This window comes from Candida albicans, chromosome 2 (assembly GCF_000182965.3).
Source record: "Candida albicans SC5314 chromosome 2, complete sequence".
In the NCBI taxonomy this organism is placed as follows: domain Eukaryota; kingdom Fungi; phylum Ascomycota; class Pichiomycetes; order Serinales; family Debaryomycetaceae; genus Candida; species Candida albicans.
In genome coordinates this window covers 738,043-756,360 of record NC_032090.1, presented here as the reverse complement: position 1 = coordinate 756,360, position 18,318 = coordinate 738,043, and the positions used below count along the sequence as shown (strand labels likewise).

Sequence of the window (18,318 nt, the reverse complement as noted above, 5' to 3'; positions counted from 1 at the left end):
GAATCCATAGCCTACACGATGTTGAGAAGAACGATATCTCGTCAATTCCAAAGAAGCCAAAGTACCTCGACAAAGGGATTTTGGTCCGACTTTTCCAAGAGATCACCATCTTTAAGAATTCAAAATGAAAACATTAGAAAGGGATTATTTGAAGGAATCGATGAACAAGGACCGGCATCAATAAAGAACTCAAATATTAGAGAGATTTACCATTCTCCTATTGCTATTGATGAAACTTTTTCTGAAGCCTATAAAATTCTAGAAGCTGATGCAAGTAAGAAATATGGCAGACTTGAAAAATTGCAAGAAGAATATACAAAAATAGAAGATAAATCTAGCACCAAGGCTAATTCCATCAAGAGAGAAATCGAAGAATTACAAATTGAGACCGAGTTGAGAAATCCTGAAGTATTATACAATATTGAATATAATTCTGCTGACGTTATCGACAAGTCACAACCAATATACAGAAAGTTGTTGAAGGAAAAATGGAAGGAACACGATTTGTTGCTTACAATGCAAAGATTGGAACAGTTGCATGTTATTCCAGATACTTTGCCAACTTTGGTACCGGAAGCAGATGTTAAGGTGAAATTCAGTCACAATGTTGAACATGAATTTAGAGATTGGATTGCTCCAGGATCCATTTTGCCAACATTTGCTGTTGAAAAACCTCCTGTGGTTCAAGTGCAAGAGTTTGATAAAGTTGAAGGTAACGAAAGATTATACACTGTTTTGTTGGTTAATCCAGATACTCCAGATTTAGAGAAAAACTCGTTTTCAACTACTTTACATTATGCCTTAGCCAATGTCCTGTTGAATAACATCGATAACACAATCGATGTGTCAAAGCTTTTGAACAAAGGCGACAAAATAGTTTTAAAGGATTACTTACCATTGACCCCTGAAAAAAATACCCCCGCTCAAAGAGCCTGTCTTTGGGTGTTCAGACAAAAGAACGAATTACAGCCCACTGAAATTACAAGAGAGAATTTTGACATAAGATCTTTTGTTGAATCAAACAATTTACTGCCAATTGGAGCTCATGTTTGGAGACAACAATTTGACAGAAGTGTCAATGAAATAAGAGAGAAATATGGGTTGGACAAGGGTAGAGTTTTCTACAAAGAAAGAGGATTAGCTCCAATGCCCTAATTAATCAAGCTAGCATAACCATCTGTCTTTGCTAATGATATATATAGATATTTTCTTTTTATTTCCATGTATATAAATGATGTTTAAACTTGTCAATCATGTAATTGAGTAAAAATCTATGTTACATGTAGTCACACTTTATAGTAAGAATCGGAGATCTATAAAGGCAACAGGGAGAACGGGAAAAATGAGAATTGGCTCTGCAAATCTTGTGACAAAAAAAAAACAGTAAAAAAATACAAAGATCAAAAAGAAGAGGGAAAAGAATAGAGGAAATCATCATTGACAACACTTTACTATCCACAGAAAATATGACAATTGAGTTGGATAAGAGAAGAAACGAGCTACATGTATTGAATGTAAAGGCTTGGGAAGGAGACTTCACATATGAAACTGTCTCAAAACTAGATTCCTCATTGAAGAAGAATTCTACATTCATAAAAAAAGTAAAATCAATCAGCAATGAGTCATCACTGTCAATACTAAAAGATATTCAAACATTATCTATTGAGAAATATTTAAGTGAAGTACTAACTTCGTTGACTGAAGCTTTGTCAAAAGTTTCCAAGAGTGATGACATCTTAGCCGCCATGGAAATTGTTTCTGCTTTGCATCAAAGATTTACTTCCCAGTTTTCTCCAATGCTTTTGGTAAATATAATGACAGCAATGTCTAACCCAGGTCCCACCCAAGTGATGGACGAAAAAGAGGAAACAGCCCGTATCTCGAGACAAAAAAATCTCTCGAAATTAACTATGGAGTTTTATTTAATCGGAATCTTCACCAATTTGAAAATGTGCAGTAAAGACACTATACCTGATGAAATATTGGTAAAGTATGGAAAATCAGCATCAGAGCCCATTATACTTGTTGTGCTAAAGGATTTGTTGAACTACAAAATTAAACTGGGAAACACTTTAGTAATAGTTCAGTCTTTTTTAAAAAGGTTTCACCACATAATCTATGATTCTAATAATGAACTATTACAGTTTGAGGTGAGAAATGTGCTTCAACAAATTTTCACAATTTATACTAGGGCAATTTTTGAAACACTGGTTGAGTTGAAAAAGAGAGTACACCAAGTGACTGAGAAAAGTAAAAAGGCGTCAATCAGAACTGGTCGCATATTGGAGGAAAACCAGATCGAGTTAGAAAATGTCACCAAGCTATTTGAAAAGTTCAAGTCTACTTCTGAGTTTGTATCGTCTATTCTTGATATTCCCTTACCAAACGAGCTTCAACAACATGACCAAGATAAAGAGGAAGAGGAGCCGACAAATACCGTAGTGGAAGTTGTTAAATCCAAATCTATGAATGAAGACGATCTTAATGGTGTTTGGGAAGATGTCAAGGAAAAGAATTTCTACACTGTAATCCCTCTGGTAGGAGAGCTAATCGAGGCACATCCAAACACAGATGAAGAATCACGGTCATCACAATCTCGAGATGGGGAAAGAATTCAAGCGTTTTTGCAAAAAATGGAAAACATTAACTCATACGAATTGGATCAATTAGTGATTGAGTTCAACAACTTGAATTTGAATAATAAGGCAACCAAAAACAGAATTATGAAATTTTTCGTGGAAGCAGCAAGCATTGACAGCTTGAAGTACTACACCAGGTTTCTTAAAATAAATGAGATGAACCTATCCGACTTGATTGAAGAATTAATCAACTATTTGGACAAAGGTTTTAGATCGCAACTTTATCAAAACAAATTGAATTTTAAGAATATTTTGTTTTTTGTTGAAATGATTAAGTTCAAAATGATTCCAACTCACATAATATTCCACAAAATCCGTAAATTGACTTTGAATATCACTTCTACAAACAACATCGATATCCTTTCTGTATTTTATGAACATGTGGGTCGATTCTTGTTAAATGATCCTGACTATAAAGATTTGATGCGAGAAATGATAGAGATGTTAAGGGAAACACTGAAGAGACCTAATTTAAAAATTAATGACAAGCTAGCAATAAATAACTTACTTCTTATTGTTGAACCCCCAACAACAAAGGTGAAATCCTTACAGACGAAACCCGAACTATCGCCAAAGCTGCAATTTATCCAAAGGTTAATCAGGGTCGAATTGAACAACACCTCACTCCCATTGGTAGTGAATTTGTTAAAAAAAATTCACATGAAACAAGAGAAGGAATGTTGTGATACAATTTTAGACTGCTTTGCTCATCCTGAATTGATTAATTATGACAATATTCCAGCATTAGCCGCTGTTTTGGAAGCATATTTTTCTAAATATAAGAAAATCGTTGTTTATACTGTTGACACCACAATCGAAAATATCATCCGAGGATTGGAACTTAATGATTATAGAATGAATCGAGTTAGAATGGCACAGGTCAAATTTGTGGCGGAAATGTACAACCATAGGGTGATAAATTTCAAACTTATTAATGATTTATTGTACCGAATTCTTTGTTTTGGTCACCCAAATAACCAGCCTTTACCGGATAACTGGGACGTTGAAATTGATTTACCAGATAATTACTTCAGAATCCAATTGTGTTGTTTATTGTTGAATAATTTGAAATCTATTTTTATTGATACCGATATTCCTTCCAAAAAGAAAGCACAAAACCGTGCTGTTGAATTGAAGAAGAGGAATGACATAAATAAAGATTTATTGGGCGTTTTTATAACCTTTTTGCAATATTACTTGTTTTGCAAGGAAAAACCATTACCCGTTGAGCTAGATTTTAAATTAAATGATTTATTTGCCAAATACAAGAGTATACCCACCGTTAAGCGTTATGACACTTTACAAGAGATAGGGAAGAGACTTCAGGAACTGATTCAGAGAAAGAGAGAAGCAGAGTCTTATTTAGACAACAGTGATGAAGCGTTGGTGGTTGATGACGATGATGACGATGAAGACGTTGCTGAAGATTATGACAATACTGATGACATTGACTTAGATGAAGATGAAGGTGACGAGGAAGATGAAGATGACGAAGATGGCGAGAGCGAAGAAGATAATGATGATGAGAGTGAATGTGAAGATGACACTAGTGACATTGAAAACAATGGAGTTTCTGAAGAAGACAGAATGCGTTTAGAAGCTGAAAAAAAGTTTATGGACGACCTTGATAAGGAATACCAAAAGATTTTGATCGATTCTTATGATAAATCTTCATCCCAGACTTCTTCCAATAGAAAGAAGTTATTAATGCCAACACCGCGGAAGATATTTGTTGAAAAAAACCAAGTAACTCCTTCAACTGACAAAAGCAAAGTTTCCTTCGGATTGCTCACTAGAAAAGGCAAAACTACAGATATCAAGCAGCTTCAACTACCAAGTGACACTAAGTTTGCCGAGTCGGTATTAAAGGAAAAAGAACATCAGCGACAAGATCGTGAACGAATTATGAAATTGGTTTCCAATATGGAATAGGTAGCCCAAAATAGCAGCAATGAGAACAAAAACCAAAAAAAAAAGAAAGCCGACTATCCAAAAAAAAAAGGCTAGTCACGATTTCTTATATGTATATTTAATGATTATTTAGTTTGTTTGATAAGTCCATCGCTATGTGGTAATCGTTGTGCTCTACAGGATCGTCTACACTAAGTTTGCATCTCAGACATTTTTTTGTCTTTATGAGCTCTTCTAGAAAATCACCAGGCTTTGATTTCTTTTTTAGAGATTCGAAAATATCCAACTGGCCATTCTTGCTCCTTTTCTTCTGGGCTGGTGGTGGTGGTGGTGGAGGAGATGAGTATTTGATTGTTCCCGGTGCTTGTTCGTAGTCCCGAAATAATTTGGCAATATGCTCCTCTTTATTAAAGCTAGTATCTGTGGTTTTCAAAAGGGTAAATCTGTCTTCCACCAGAACGAATTTTGAAATTGTCAAAGACATGTTTATTAATTCCATAATTTTGACTTTTTTTGGGTCCCATATGAATATCTCTTTCGCAGGAGTACGATTATTCAATAAACTAATATGTGTGTTGAATTCCAAAAACTCTCTTAATAAGACACAGCCATTCTCAAAAAATATATCTTTCATTTTGTCAAGATCTTTGTGAATAGGTATTTGCATTTGTCTGGTTTGTCTGGTTCCGTTTTTCGAAAGTACACCCAAAGTTAAGGTTTTTGGTCTTTTCATTATTCCCTTAGACTTGTTAGACAATTCCGTGGACGATAATTCCATATTTTCATTGTCCAAGTCAATTAGTCGATTGTGTAAATCTCCTGCAAATACCTTCAACCAATCATAAGCGTCAAATAAGTTGCTTATCACAAAGCTAGTAAAATTTTTAGTTGATGTCATTGATTTGACTTCAATCGTTGATTGTAGTTCAATAGCGTTTATACCCCGGACAATATTATAGACCTTTAATCCAAGTTCCCCTCCCAATTTCTCTTTTATTGAAGCATCGCTGAAATTTTCCCGAATAAAACTGATTGAATTTATTTGTGGTGGCACATTTACTTTATTAATGATCGACTCCCCCAATTTCCCACCCATACCTGTAACATCTGTCAATTCAAAATTAGTTAAGAAACTATTTATAGCAGAATTTCTGATTATTGTTTGTGCATCAGGTTTCTTGAATCCAGCCGCTAATTTGGCCACCTGTTTAGTTCTTGCTAACCCTGCAGATGTGGTATATCCTAGTTCTTCAAAGATGTCCTTACGTACTTCCAATAGTATCTGTGATCCTATAATAAAACAAATATCATCCCAATCTTCTATTACAGGAGGTGACACGATATCATTGTCCTCAGATTTTTCTTTTTCAGTGTTGATAATTTCGCCTTCCCATTTCAAATTCAAGGGTAACGCTGGCGGTATTAATGGCAAGTTAGCATAGCTGTTTTCAGGATTGTCACGAGAACCTCTTGATAACTGCGGAAACAAATCTATCAATCTTTTATAAATTTCTCTGCCGAGATCGATGTAACATTCATCGACACTTGCCTTTTCTGTTAAATCGAACGATTTACCAATGACACGTAAAATCTTTCTGCTTTCTCGTCGATACGGGTCTAAAGACACCTTATGTTTATTAATAGCAGGCAATCCCTCAACATAAGCCCAATGTGACTCCCCCTTTTTATACACTGCAGCATGAGCAATTATTACATTGGGACATTTTGACTTACAAGATGCAATTGTATCCATTCTGGTGATGCCAAATTTTCGAGACGCGTAACTGACAGCAATAACTGAGTTCCATTGGGCACACACAACTGGATCTTGATTTGTTAAGTTCAACCTTATCTGTTCAACCTGAGCGAAAAATGCATTTAAATCGATGAGGGCAATGGTGGCTAAGGGCAGTAAGTATGCCTTTTTGGGATCATTCAAATCGTCAAGGTTTTGAAAGGTGAATTTTGATAACGTTGTTGCCACTTCTGGATTTGTCACTAATGGGATTGTTAAAGGACGTGTTTCCTGTTTCACGGACATGACGTATAATGACGGTTCATTACAAAAGCAAGAAAATGTATTTCAATTGATATTGCCATGATTGGTTTATTTTGTTGTATATTATTTTTCTCTCTCTTCCCATACACACACACAAGTTGAAAATTGTTTGCGTCTTCAATACCAATGAGGCTTGATGATGTCACTTTTACCACATTTATTATTACTTTATGTAGCTGCAGAAATTATTCTATTCAGATAAATTATAATATTACTATATTTTCCAATATTAAATAATATTTCATATGGGACTTGAACTTGTCAAGTTGAATCGTCTAGCATGCGGTTTCAATTTTGCAAACTTTCGTACTGCATCAGCACTTTTCATTGTGTACATGGGTAGACTTTTTTTCCGAAAGAGAAGAAGAGGTAGATTCATCTTAAATTTTACACATTTTCGAAAGTCCGTAATGCTCACCACAGAAATCCTATTGGGAATAGCAGATATCTTCGTCATGTAAAGGATTTAATACAATGCAAGACCGTATTACGTCAATCCTTTGTCTCGACAAGGGAACAATAGAGTTCCGACATTGCTACATTTTGAAGAATAATAATACTCAGGTGATTAAGCAAGTGCTACAAATAAGGTCGATCTTAAATATTTCGTTACGAAAGTTTGGGTATGTTAGATGATGGAACAAACACAATCTTATAAAACATAAAGTAGACTACGAAATAAAATAAAATAAAATGCAAAGGAAATTAAACAATAGAACTCAATACAAAGCCAGGGTTAGAATGCAAAATTCTCGAGAAATATATGATTACATAAGCGGATAAATGTCTATTTAGAAGTATCTGGGCAATCACGGAACTCCTTTACCCCTTTCTTCCTTTCCCAAAAATTAGACTGTAAACTGAATCTCTTTTGCATCCTTTACAGATAAGGCCAGAAAGTACTTCCTCAAACAGAAATAAACATAATGGTACTAACAGAAAAACTCATATATTCACATAATATTCACATTTCATACTTCTCATAGTAAAATCTATATCCTCTATCTTTCGACCAACGTTTAGCATCCGATATCAATTCATCAGGTCCACACGCAATAACCCAACTATTGTCTAAATCATGAGTTGTCGTTGGGTCATCAATAGCAAAAACTTCATCAAATTTTGGTCGACCAAATTTGAAATATTCCTTTCTTTCTTCATTGTCTTTATTGTTTTTACTATTGATAGTAATGGTTTCACTATTTTCCTCGTTACTTTCTGGCATATTTTGAAGTTCAATTCCATTCTCACTCTCATTATTTAATAATCCATGACCTTCTTCCTCTTCTTCCTCTTCAATCACAAATAATGGAACAGCCTGATGCTGTTGATTTTCTTGCAGTTCCGAGTTAGTATCGCCAATAGAAGTAACATATACTTGAACCCCAGTCATATCCAATTGATTCATTATAAAAGTGTCGTTCTGATTCCTTACTGTCCATACCAATTTTACAGGTACCGTCAGATTAATGCTCCTGAAATGATGATAGATTGGTAAACCCAATGAGATCCCTGACCCACCACATATTATGTTGACAATGTTAGCAGTAGTAAAAAACGGAGGAGCAAGAGATGGATAAGGACCAGTTAAAAGATAACTATCCAATGGGTAAACAACAAATTGGTTTGGTTTTTTAACAATCAAAGTAAGATTATTGGCAGAATCTTCCGGGATGGTGACTATTGTAAACGGATGAGTTGCCGTTGTCCATGATTTGAATTTCAGAATTGTATAGTTCAATCTAATATGTGATCCTGGTAACCAATTGGGGAATTTATTTGGTTGAGGGATCTTTATGATTTGTAAAGTTGAAGTAGGGATGTCAATGACCTTTAATGAATTGACCAAATAGGAAGAATAGTATCTCAAATACAATTGATAGCCTAATAATAATATACTAATTACTGCAAAAATTGTAACCCCGGGACGTGCATGGAAAGTTATAAGAATGACCATTGACCAAGCAGTGATATTATGGATGAGGTAAAACGTTGAATAGATTTTCTTTCTAAATGTTCTAACTGAAATAATTGCCAAAACAACCAAAAATACAAATACAATCACCCCTAATAAATTAAGAAATCTGAAGGGTTTATTTAATATGGTACCCTCTTTAACCCACTTATATATATATCCAGTAGCATGAATGGCACTACAAAAGACAATTATTCGTGACGTCCATTTATGCAAATTCATATTCTCTAAGTAATAACCTGGTTTCAATAATGGCGAGTTTGTAGGACGTAACACCAAATAAATATTCAATGGTATTAAACAATACGCCATTCTGCCATATCTTTTTGCAGATATGATATATTCTTCCAGGAAATCAGATATCTTATGACCACCAGTGAAAATTACAATTAATAGCCAAACAGTAACCATTAACCATATTGGAGGGTTCGTTAATTGGGACCAGAATTTACTGAATCGACCAGTACTATTCCATCGCTTGATTTGAATAAATTTCACTTGGAGGAAAAATATTATTTGAATTATTGTTAGGGCAAATATGAAGTACCCATATTTGATATTGATGTTATGATGATCACCATGTCTTGGAACAACCTCGTCCATAGCTCATATGTTTGTGATTATTATGAGTTAAATAGTCAATAAACAAGGTTTAAGAAGCAATACAAATACAACTTATGAATTGTATAGTGAAGGTGGTTTTTGAATACGTGGTATATTTCGATAGTAACTTGTGTCAAGACAAAAAAAAACCACTACAAGCCCTCGTTTTCCCTTTTTTTAGTATGTGATTTATGAGCCCTTTGTTAAAAAATCACGTGACAAATTTACCATTCCCGTTTCTGAAACACCAATAAAAAAAATCCTGTTTGTAAAATTGGTACTCAATGAGGTCGTGCATTCAATTTACAAAGGATGAACATTTTTTTTTTTTCAACTTTTTCGTTCTTTTAACAGCCAAAAAAAAAAATTGAAAGGAAACTGGTTCCCATTACGAAATTATACCTACCTGCAACCATTAAATGTAGCTGAGTATCAAACAAAGGCAAAATCACTGACACGAAACACTGAGCTCAAAATAGAACAAAAATAGATCAAAATTTCGTTGAAGAAAGCAACAATCTATATAGTATTGTCTTGTCACAATTTGTATTGTCATTCCATTTCTTAAACTCTGTGAAATATATTATTGTTAGACAAAACTACCCTGTTCTTATAATACTTTTGCTTCGGAGAAGTAACCTTATTCTTTTTAAATTTCACTTTCCAAAATAAGAATAAGAATTGAAATCCTGACGCAGTTCACATTCATGATTTGATTAAACTGAAATGAAATTTCACCGACAAAAAAAATGCATTTGATATATTACCCCAAAATACCTGTTTATACATTCGACCCCGGCTGAATATGCAAGTAGAATGACGAAAGTCTGAATCCTTCTTCACTCTAACAAGATTGATATAACATAGACGACTTGACAACGGATATTTTTTCCTTTTTTGGTAGTAGCTGAAATTCTCAAGGACTTAGCACTAACGGAAGTCCGTGCGCTTAAAGATATACTTCTCTTTTCTTATTTATTTCTGGTGTGTGTCTTCCACAATTAACTAGAAGTTTAGACAATTTCTCTTTACATAGTCTATATCCAATGCTAGTATATGGATGATCCCCCCTATTCAAAACTAGTTAAATTCATTCTTCAAACCAGAATACACTGGCTAGCTTGGAATTGTTTTTGTAATGTCACCACAAAAATGTTCTAGAAGCATATACCGTTTACCGTTTATTCCATTTTTTTTAGTTTTTGTCTTCGCTACAACTCTGAAAACTTTAGTTTTTAACTTAGTTCAAAAACAGTTTAGCCACACTTCTCGTGTATGTTGTAGGCTGGAATTGAGTTTTTTGTTGACGTCAATTTTACACACAAACTTTAATGATAGATGGCTCATAGAAACATAACGCTTGCTCATAGGGTTACTTTTCTTTGCAAGTAGTTCTTTCAATACTATTTTGATTAGAGGTTTGTATACTTTTTTATTCATTTAATATCAATAGAGATCCAACTATTATTGACTATCAAATGTTAAAAAATAGAATTAAAGTTTTAGAACTTTCAAATCTAGTTGCAAAATAAAAAGTAGATGCACAAAACGTGGCATTTCCACGAATCGAATGTTTAATTACTTTTTATGGCTATGATTATTAGTAATGAAACCGTTCAACAAATTACAAGGTAACAATAAAAGATCCCTTTTGTTATGATTGATTTGAACTATTGTTTGTATAGAGCTTTATTGTGCGATTTCTTTTTTTTTTGCAAAAGTAAAAGTTTATGAATAGATAATTAGATGCTAATGGTAGCTGAAGTCAAGTCTTTAGTAGACGTCATCACATACCTTGTCTATGTTATCCCTGTCATACCAATAATAATATTATTATTTGAAAACTCGAAAACCTTGAAGTTGAAAGTATCAGACAATCCTCAACAGATTAATCAACGTCACCACTAGTGCATAAAATAAGTCATGCAGCACGCGGGATTGTTCTTATTCTCTTGGTTGTTGTACCGTTTTTGTAGCATTAACACTATAGTGCTTTTGACCATCATGTCTAATTCAGAATCTCTTATGAAAACATCTGATTTTTTTTAGTAGAAATCGATTGGAGTTATTGTCTACACTTGAATTTATAATAATTTGATGGTGAGAATTATAATAATCTGGTTTCGCAATTCACTGATTCATGATTTTGTAATTTTGTATCCGTTTTCTTTGTTCTTTTTTTTGTATTCTTTATTTGTGCATTCAATTTTTAAACTTTTTTTTTTCCTGTTTCGCCTATTTTAACCACGGATATATGTTATCCCGGAATCCTTACCATTGGAAACTCTATTTTTATTTTTTTAGTCTTCCATTTTTTCCAATCACTGGAGTCAGTTGATAAATATTATATATATGATTTTTAAGTTTCAAGTACTAAAAAAATTACGTAATTCGTTATCTATTACATATCCATAAAAATATTTAAAGCTGTATCTACAACTGGTGGGTAATGACAATTACATCATCATCGTCATCATCATCTACTAATAGAAAACAAATTTAAATAATATTGCCAATGAAATAATTTTATGGTCGTTGGCAAACTTACTATTTAGCTCTGGAATCCCATCCTCCAGAATCTTAGAAATAGTTCCTTTCATTTAGTAAGCTCTACTGATTTCCGCTTTCTCTACTTCAATCTGTGGAGAATTATGTTGGCGTTAAACAAACAATAGAAACGAGTTTCACAATCTTCTTTATCTTTTTTTTTTTTTCAAGGCGTGAAAGGTAAGAAAAAAAAAACCCATATAGATTAGACTATATTTTTAGTCTTGAAATGTATATCATGTAATACTAATGGTTTAGTCTAGTATTAGTGGTTATGCTTGTTAGCTACTAGTTTGGGAAAAGAATTTGCTAAGTGATAGTGCGCAAATCTACTTAAATATAAAAACGACATTATCCTGCACACAATGTTGAGATACAAATATTATTTGTTTAGCGGAAAGCAAAGAGAAAATAATAGCACTAAAAAAAAAGCTGCAAAACAGAATAAACTGAATGGGAAGCGTGCAACCAAAAGGTTGGTGTGACGGATTTCAGTGCAACAACAATTCAAAAGTACCTATATTCCATTGACCACTTCATGAATAGACTTTTTGAGATTTGCTCATCTGTGATACCTCCTATATCAATAGTTAGTATGGTTAGGTGAAAATTAAGTTTTGTGCACTGTAAATTTTACAATTTAAACAGCCAATGTTATACGTGTTAAACCTTAAATACAAGGGCTTGTTGATTAGTTCATTCTATTCTTTTAATTTTTCTTTTGCCTCATGTCGATCCTTTTAGTATTTGTAACATTTGATTAATGAAAACAAGTTGATCCACAGATTGCTGGACTATAAAAAGTTTAAGCAGAAAACATTGAACACTAAAGAAACTCCACTCTTTTCTCCTCAATGGGCGAGAGATACTGTATTTGACAGTGGCTACGATGATTCTTGACTGACAAAGTCTCGACTTTTCTTTCATTGCTCTCAAATTCAAAATTGTAATTATTCGAAATAATTAGACTATAAATATGAGCGGTAATTACCTTTCAATCGATGGAATTCCATTTCTAAATAATTTTTTCTTTATTGTTTAGACAATTCTCCCTTTTCTTCCTCAAAACTTTATTGAATATTAACGACCTTCAAGGCAATTTAGTTTCGCTTAAGACTGCTATCACATTAAATAATCTACTATTACAAAGCAAGCTTAATTTAAGTTAATTCTGTTCCCATCACTTTAAATTCGGATATCAATTGCCTAAAGTGCTCTAKTKSCAATTCATCCGAGATATTATCTGCTGTTATTATTTTTACCCGATTCAAGAAAAGGCGTGTTGGTACAATTTGTGCACAAAATTGAGACATACGGTATCTGCACTTTTTCAAACTATACCAATCACTCCCACTAAAATCCAAACATCGATTTAAAATACACTACACTTTAGTTTAAAAACCCAGTAGTGAGCATTTATCTTTCCAGTTCTACGACATTCAAAATTTTTTTTTTTCAATACCAAGGTTTCCCTTTTGTGATTTGAAATTTGAAAAACATACTACAAGTGAGAAGTGAATATCTAATTTGTGATTTTTTAGTTTATACGTCTACATCAAACTAAAGACAAACACAAACCAGAGCAAAAGACGGATTTCGTCATAAAGATAAATTTTGTGTTGGCTATCATTATACAACTAAAGAAACAATCAATTAGTTTTTCTTTAGACACTTTTGTGTTTCCTGCAATTCTATTGTGTTCCATTCTTTTCTCAATCTTTATCCCCCTTTAATTTTGTGTTAAGTTTATTGAAGTTAAACTCAACGCCTCATTACTTGAAATTACATCACTCATCTTTTTTTGTGCACCCCCTCACACACAAACACTACTTACACACTCATCCCCCCCCAATAACCCTCCCACACATATACTTACACACACCTACACACATACATAAACAATTGTGCATACACAGAAATATATCATCTATATATAAACCCACCAATCTTTCTCCTCCTCCACCTCCTCCCCTTTTTTTCATTTTTGAATTTTATCCTCGAGGAATTCTTTTTTTTCATTTTTATTTTAACTTATCTATTTAGAAAATATTATTATTTATTTACCTTCAATTGGAAACGACGGAAAATAAATTATACCTTATCAACAGATATATTTTAACCACTATATATATATCCCCCCCGTCAAATTATTAAATTTCAAGGGTTTTTTTTCAATTTAAATAATATTAATCAAGAGTTTCACAACAACCAGAAACTCAAACCACTACCACTACCACTACAACAACTTAATACTATTAATTTCCAAGATGGTTTATTCTAGCGAAGCTTCTAAATGGAAAGCCTATCAATTCAATGACCCATTTGCTGCTGGTTCATTTTTTGTTTGTAATAAAGTCAGTCAAATATATTGTCGTCCCGATTGTGATGCTCGACCAACCACCAATTTGAAACTGGAAATCAAGTTCACCAACACCAATGAAGAAGCATTGCTGTTGGGATACAAGCCATGTGAAACATGTGACCCTATTCATAGTTATGCCATTGATGTCAACTTGTTAATCAAATGTGTTGCTACTGTCAATGAAAGAATTGGGTTCATCCAACCATTATTGGATGAAAATGAAGAATCCAATAGTCAGAAAATCAAAGAAAATATTATTGGAACAAGAAAAGACGAAGACAGTTTAAGATCGATCCATGATTTTGGCGATCTCAAAAACAGCCAACATCGTGGTTCAGTTCCAAACATTACTAGTAAAGACTTGAGCTTATCAAAGAACGATTCAGATCATTATCGTTTGGTTGATTTGGCTTGTCGTCATTTGGCATTAGCTGCTGCTATTAATGTATTCCAACCAAAACAACAATCAACAAATACTGATGAACCAAGTTCCCCTACTACTAATGGTAATGGTAAAAGAAGAAGAAGAAGAGGTGGTGTACTTGGATTTAAAGAGTTGGCTGCTAAATCGAAGTTGAGTGCTTGGCATTTCCATCGAGTATTTAAATCTGTGCTTGGCTTGACCCCAAAGACTTATGGGGACAAATGTTGGGATTTCATCAAGAAGGTCAAAGAATCAGGAGAATATACCACATTTGAAGTGTACTCGACACCAAAGTCTACGACTTCATCTTCAGTAACCTCACCCCAATTGACTGCTACAACCACCAAGAAGAGACAACACCACCATAGCAGCAGTGACTCTATATTTTCCCTTCATGATGACACGACTTCTAATGCTTCTATTCCTTTGACACCAATAAGCCAAACCATACCAAGTCTAAGTAATCCAAACACTGCAGCTTCAGATATGGCAACAATTTCGTACCCAACAACTTTAGATGATCAATTGTTGAATATGAACTTTGTTGATGAATCAAGTTTGCAAACGAAAATGCTTTCTTATTCTGATTATAATTTACTTCCCAACAACAACAACAGTATAAGCAACAGTGATGAACAATTTCAATACGGCGTATTACCATCTCAACAAAACTATCAACTACAGCAACAACAATTTTCTGTGCCATCATCAGCTGCTCCAGCTTTGTTTGATTCCATGCCATCATCATCATCAACAACCAATGTCAGCGTAACCGATTCTATTCCAAATAATAATGCTAGTGCACCAATGTTTAACACTGATATGTTTAAGGATTTGGATTATTCTCAACCAACACAATCATCCTCGATTGATTATGGATTAGGCGAGGATTTAAATTCCTATTCTTCAATTTTTGATGAAAACATGTTTACTACCGCTAGTGCTAATCCATATCATAGCACAGCTAATATAAATGGTCTCAGTTCGATGTTTACATTTGGCGCTGGCGCAGATGAAGACACCACCGCCAATATCAATAATGATGATACTATTACTGCTGGGTTGTTTATTCCACAATTAGCTAGTATTGCTACTCCTACTGGTACCCATCACAACTAATGTCACTGCTGTTACTACTGCAAATGCAACCACAAATTAAGATTATAGAGGATAGAAGAGACTAAGATTAATTATTTTTTCCACCATTCTTATTTCAGTTATAATTTTGTTATTAGTATTTTTTATTATTTTTTAAATACAAGATTTTATATATTATACCATAGTTTTAATGTTATATAATACGATTAGTTTAATACTTTAGATTTGTAAAGAGCTCAGTGTTTGAGTAGATAATAATAGTTTGATCTAATTTTGCAGTTATAAGCCAGTTATATCGCACCCCTTCTTCGACACCCCCTCTCTCCGGCTCTGTCTATATGTCAATTAAATGTATCTAATGTATATCACATAAGTAAAAGAAAGATAAGATAAGCCTCTGGAATGACAGAATAAACTGTCGCTAAATGAAGAGGTAAACGTAGGAATATTGGAAATACACTTTTACCTTTAAAACCAATCAAGGTCATAACTGAATAAAGAGATAAAAGTTTATTCTTTGTTCTGATAAATACATAAGCGAGGGGGGGGGGGGTGAGATTGGGGCCAGCTTGGGTCAGGGATTGGGGGTGGAAAACTCGAGAAAAAAAAAAATAATACGGCCAGGAACAATTCTCTTTCGCTATCGAAAAAAACAAAAAAAGAAAGGAAAAATGTTGAAAGAAATAAAAAAGAAGGAAAACACCTCAGTATAATCGAAATATTCAAAATTTTCAGAAGTCAAGAATTACAATAAAACTACTCAACGTAAATGATAAAATAGGAGAGAGGAAATTTGAGGGATATAAGAAGAAAAAAGGGATGGGAAGATTTCTGTATATATCATTCACTTTCTTCAACTATAGCCGTAGAATTATTCTTTTGTCTCACATTTACTTTTTGTACCTCCGCCTTTTCATTTGCCTCCCTTCCGCCTCAATTTTGAGACAGAGATCAAAAAGTTTGGTGGGCCTGCTTTGATTGAGTTCCGTTATTTTTGAGGGTTGAAGAGTGACAAAAAACAAGAATAGGGAGTAAAAAAGAGGGGAGTACTATTAAAGCCTATTTAATTAAGTATACAAATCAGCTTTATATTAAGAGCACCTGCCTGCTTAACTTTTCGTGACGATTTTGAACTTTAATAGTTTCTCTTGATTCCATTGCTTTAACTTCTTGAAAGCTTATTGTTTTTGGGAATTTATGGAAGAGTCGGCATTGATGGTAGTGGTGTGAGTGGCGGGTGAATGTGCGTACCCACATACACATACATATGGGTATATATATGCAGCAGTGGTGCGACTTCCACCAGCCAGCACCACTGGTACGACAATTGCAGATTTTCTAAACAGCTGAGGGGAGAGAGCTGAAAAAAAAGGAGACGACAGGGAGCGGAGAACTGGACAATAAAAACAGAATAAAGTCAAGAAAAAACTTTCAAGTGGTGCCGATCATAATTATTTTTAGCCTATACTTACTCTCTGTAATTTTCTTAGTCGAGTGCATAAGAATAAAACAATTATGGCCCAGTTATGTCAAAGGATGTTTGTCCATCTTCCAAAAGTAGTATCGTTTTTTCACATGGGTGACGTAGACTAGAATTTCATTTCTTATCTAATGAAATCTCTAATCTTCCTTCTTTGGTGTCACCCATCGTGGCCAATAAGTAAATAAATTGAGAACTAGATTAACCTAAAAATTGACTAGAAGCTAAAGAGTTTTAAAGACTAAGAACTAAGTAAACTGAAACTAAATAGTAGAATAGTTTAGAAGAGAAGGTGGGTTAATGGAATTTTCCTTAAAATATAGCTCCTTCACGATAAAACAAGAACAACGTGAATTAAGAAATTTATACACAATAAGGAAAAACTAAAAACAGTCTCCACTTCAGTGTACAATTTTGTGGTCAGAGCTCATTTATTATGTTTTTAAATTTTTTTTAGAAAAGGCTCTCGAGAATTCAATGAAATTGATGATGCGTATGCACATGTAAATCTAAATATGCATCATCATATGTGCAAGACAATAACAAGCACTCTAGGCAATTGAAATTCAAGAATACTAAAAAATAGAAAGAACAATAGCTTCCAAAAAAAAGAGTAAAACAAGATGTATTTCGTTATTACTAGGGATGAAAGGAATAATTTTGAAAGTTTGAGTGGCGAATGAGATCTGAAATTCATCTAATCCATAATCACCACAACTTAAATTTCATGTTAAAAGTAGTTTTCCGTTTATATGCAACGGAGATTATGAAATACTACACAAAGAGTTAATTTTAGAAGGAAGCTCTTGTATAAAAACTTCCATAGAGCAAAGCCAATGAGAAAACAGACATCTCCCGTAACTAATTTCAAACTGAGGCGTCCAGACAACTTTTTGTGGTCAAATTAGAAACAAAGTTTAAAGCTGTAATACATCTGGTGTTAAGACTCTTCTTCTTCTCACCTAATTCAATTCAATCTTTGTATTGGAACCAACTCCGAGAAAAAGAAAAGAAAAAAAAGGAATTTCTAGAATTGCGGCAGGTAATTATAATTTCATCGAAATTATCCGAACACCGAGATTGAAGAGCGGAATTGATGAATCAGACAATAGCTACCACATGTAAGTATCAATATGTTTTCTTTTTAAGAAAAATATGTTAGATTGCAAGAGTAAAGAAAGGAGTGGAGGAATGGAAATACAACGAAAAGACAAAAAGCA

At 33.6% G+C, this 18,318-nt stretch overlaps 5 protein-coding genes across 5 annotated transcripts; 3 read left to right on the top strand and 2 right to left on the bottom strand. All coding sequences in view use genetic code 12, as the record gives it.

The window, feature by feature from the left end:
• Nucleotides 1-18: 18 nt before the first annotated feature.
• CAALFM_C203560CA (mitochondrial 54S ribosomal protein mL38) lies at nucleotides 19-1,155 on the top strand (the record flags this gene model as incomplete). Its single annotated transcript, XM_715893.2, has 1 exon — nucleotides 19-1,155. One exon carries the CDS (start codon nucleotides 19-21, stop codon nucleotides 1,153-1,155), a length of 1,137 nt encoding a protein of 378 aa, XP_720986.1.
• A 311-nt stretch (nucleotides 1,156-1,466) lies between these two features.
• On the top strand, nucleotides 1,467-4,571 carry CAALFM_C203550CA (uncharacterized protein; the record flags this gene model as incomplete). The annotated part of the gene is made up of 1 exon (XM_715894.2): nucleotides 1,467-4,571. The coding sequence occupies one exon, from the start codon at nucleotides 1,467-1,469 to the stop codon at nucleotides 4,569-4,571; it is 3,105 nt and encodes a 1,034-aa protein (XP_720987.2).
• A 97-nt stretch (nucleotides 4,572-4,668) lies between these two features.
• Nucleotides 4,669-6,591, bottom strand: RAD32 (DNA-directed DNA polymerase eta; the record flags this gene model as incomplete). The annotated part of the gene is made up of 1 exon (XM_715896.2): nucleotides 4,669-6,591. One exon carries the CDS (start codon nucleotides 6,589-6,591, stop codon nucleotides 4,669-4,671), a length of 1,923 nt encoding a protein of 640 aa, XP_720989.2.
• A 982-nt stretch (nucleotides 6,592-7,573) lies between these two features.
• Nucleotides 7,574-9,187, bottom strand: CAALFM_C203530WA (putative metalloreductase; the record flags this gene model as incomplete). The annotated part of the gene is made up of 1 exon (XM_715897.2): nucleotides 7,574-9,187. One exon carries the CDS (start codon nucleotides 9,185-9,187, stop codon nucleotides 7,574-7,576), a length of 1,614 nt encoding a protein of 537 aa, XP_720990.2.
• Nucleotides 9,188-14,001: 4,814 nt separating this feature from the next.
• On the top strand, nucleotides 14,002-15,639 carry ADAEC (Adaecp; the record flags this gene model as incomplete). The annotated part of the gene is made up of 1 exon (XM_715898.2): nucleotides 14,002-15,639. The coding sequence occupies one exon, from the start codon at nucleotides 14,002-14,004 to the stop codon at nucleotides 15,637-15,639; it is 1,638 nt and encodes a 545-aa protein (XP_720991.2).
• Between the last annotated feature and the right edge of the window lie 2,679 nt (nucleotides 15,640-18,318).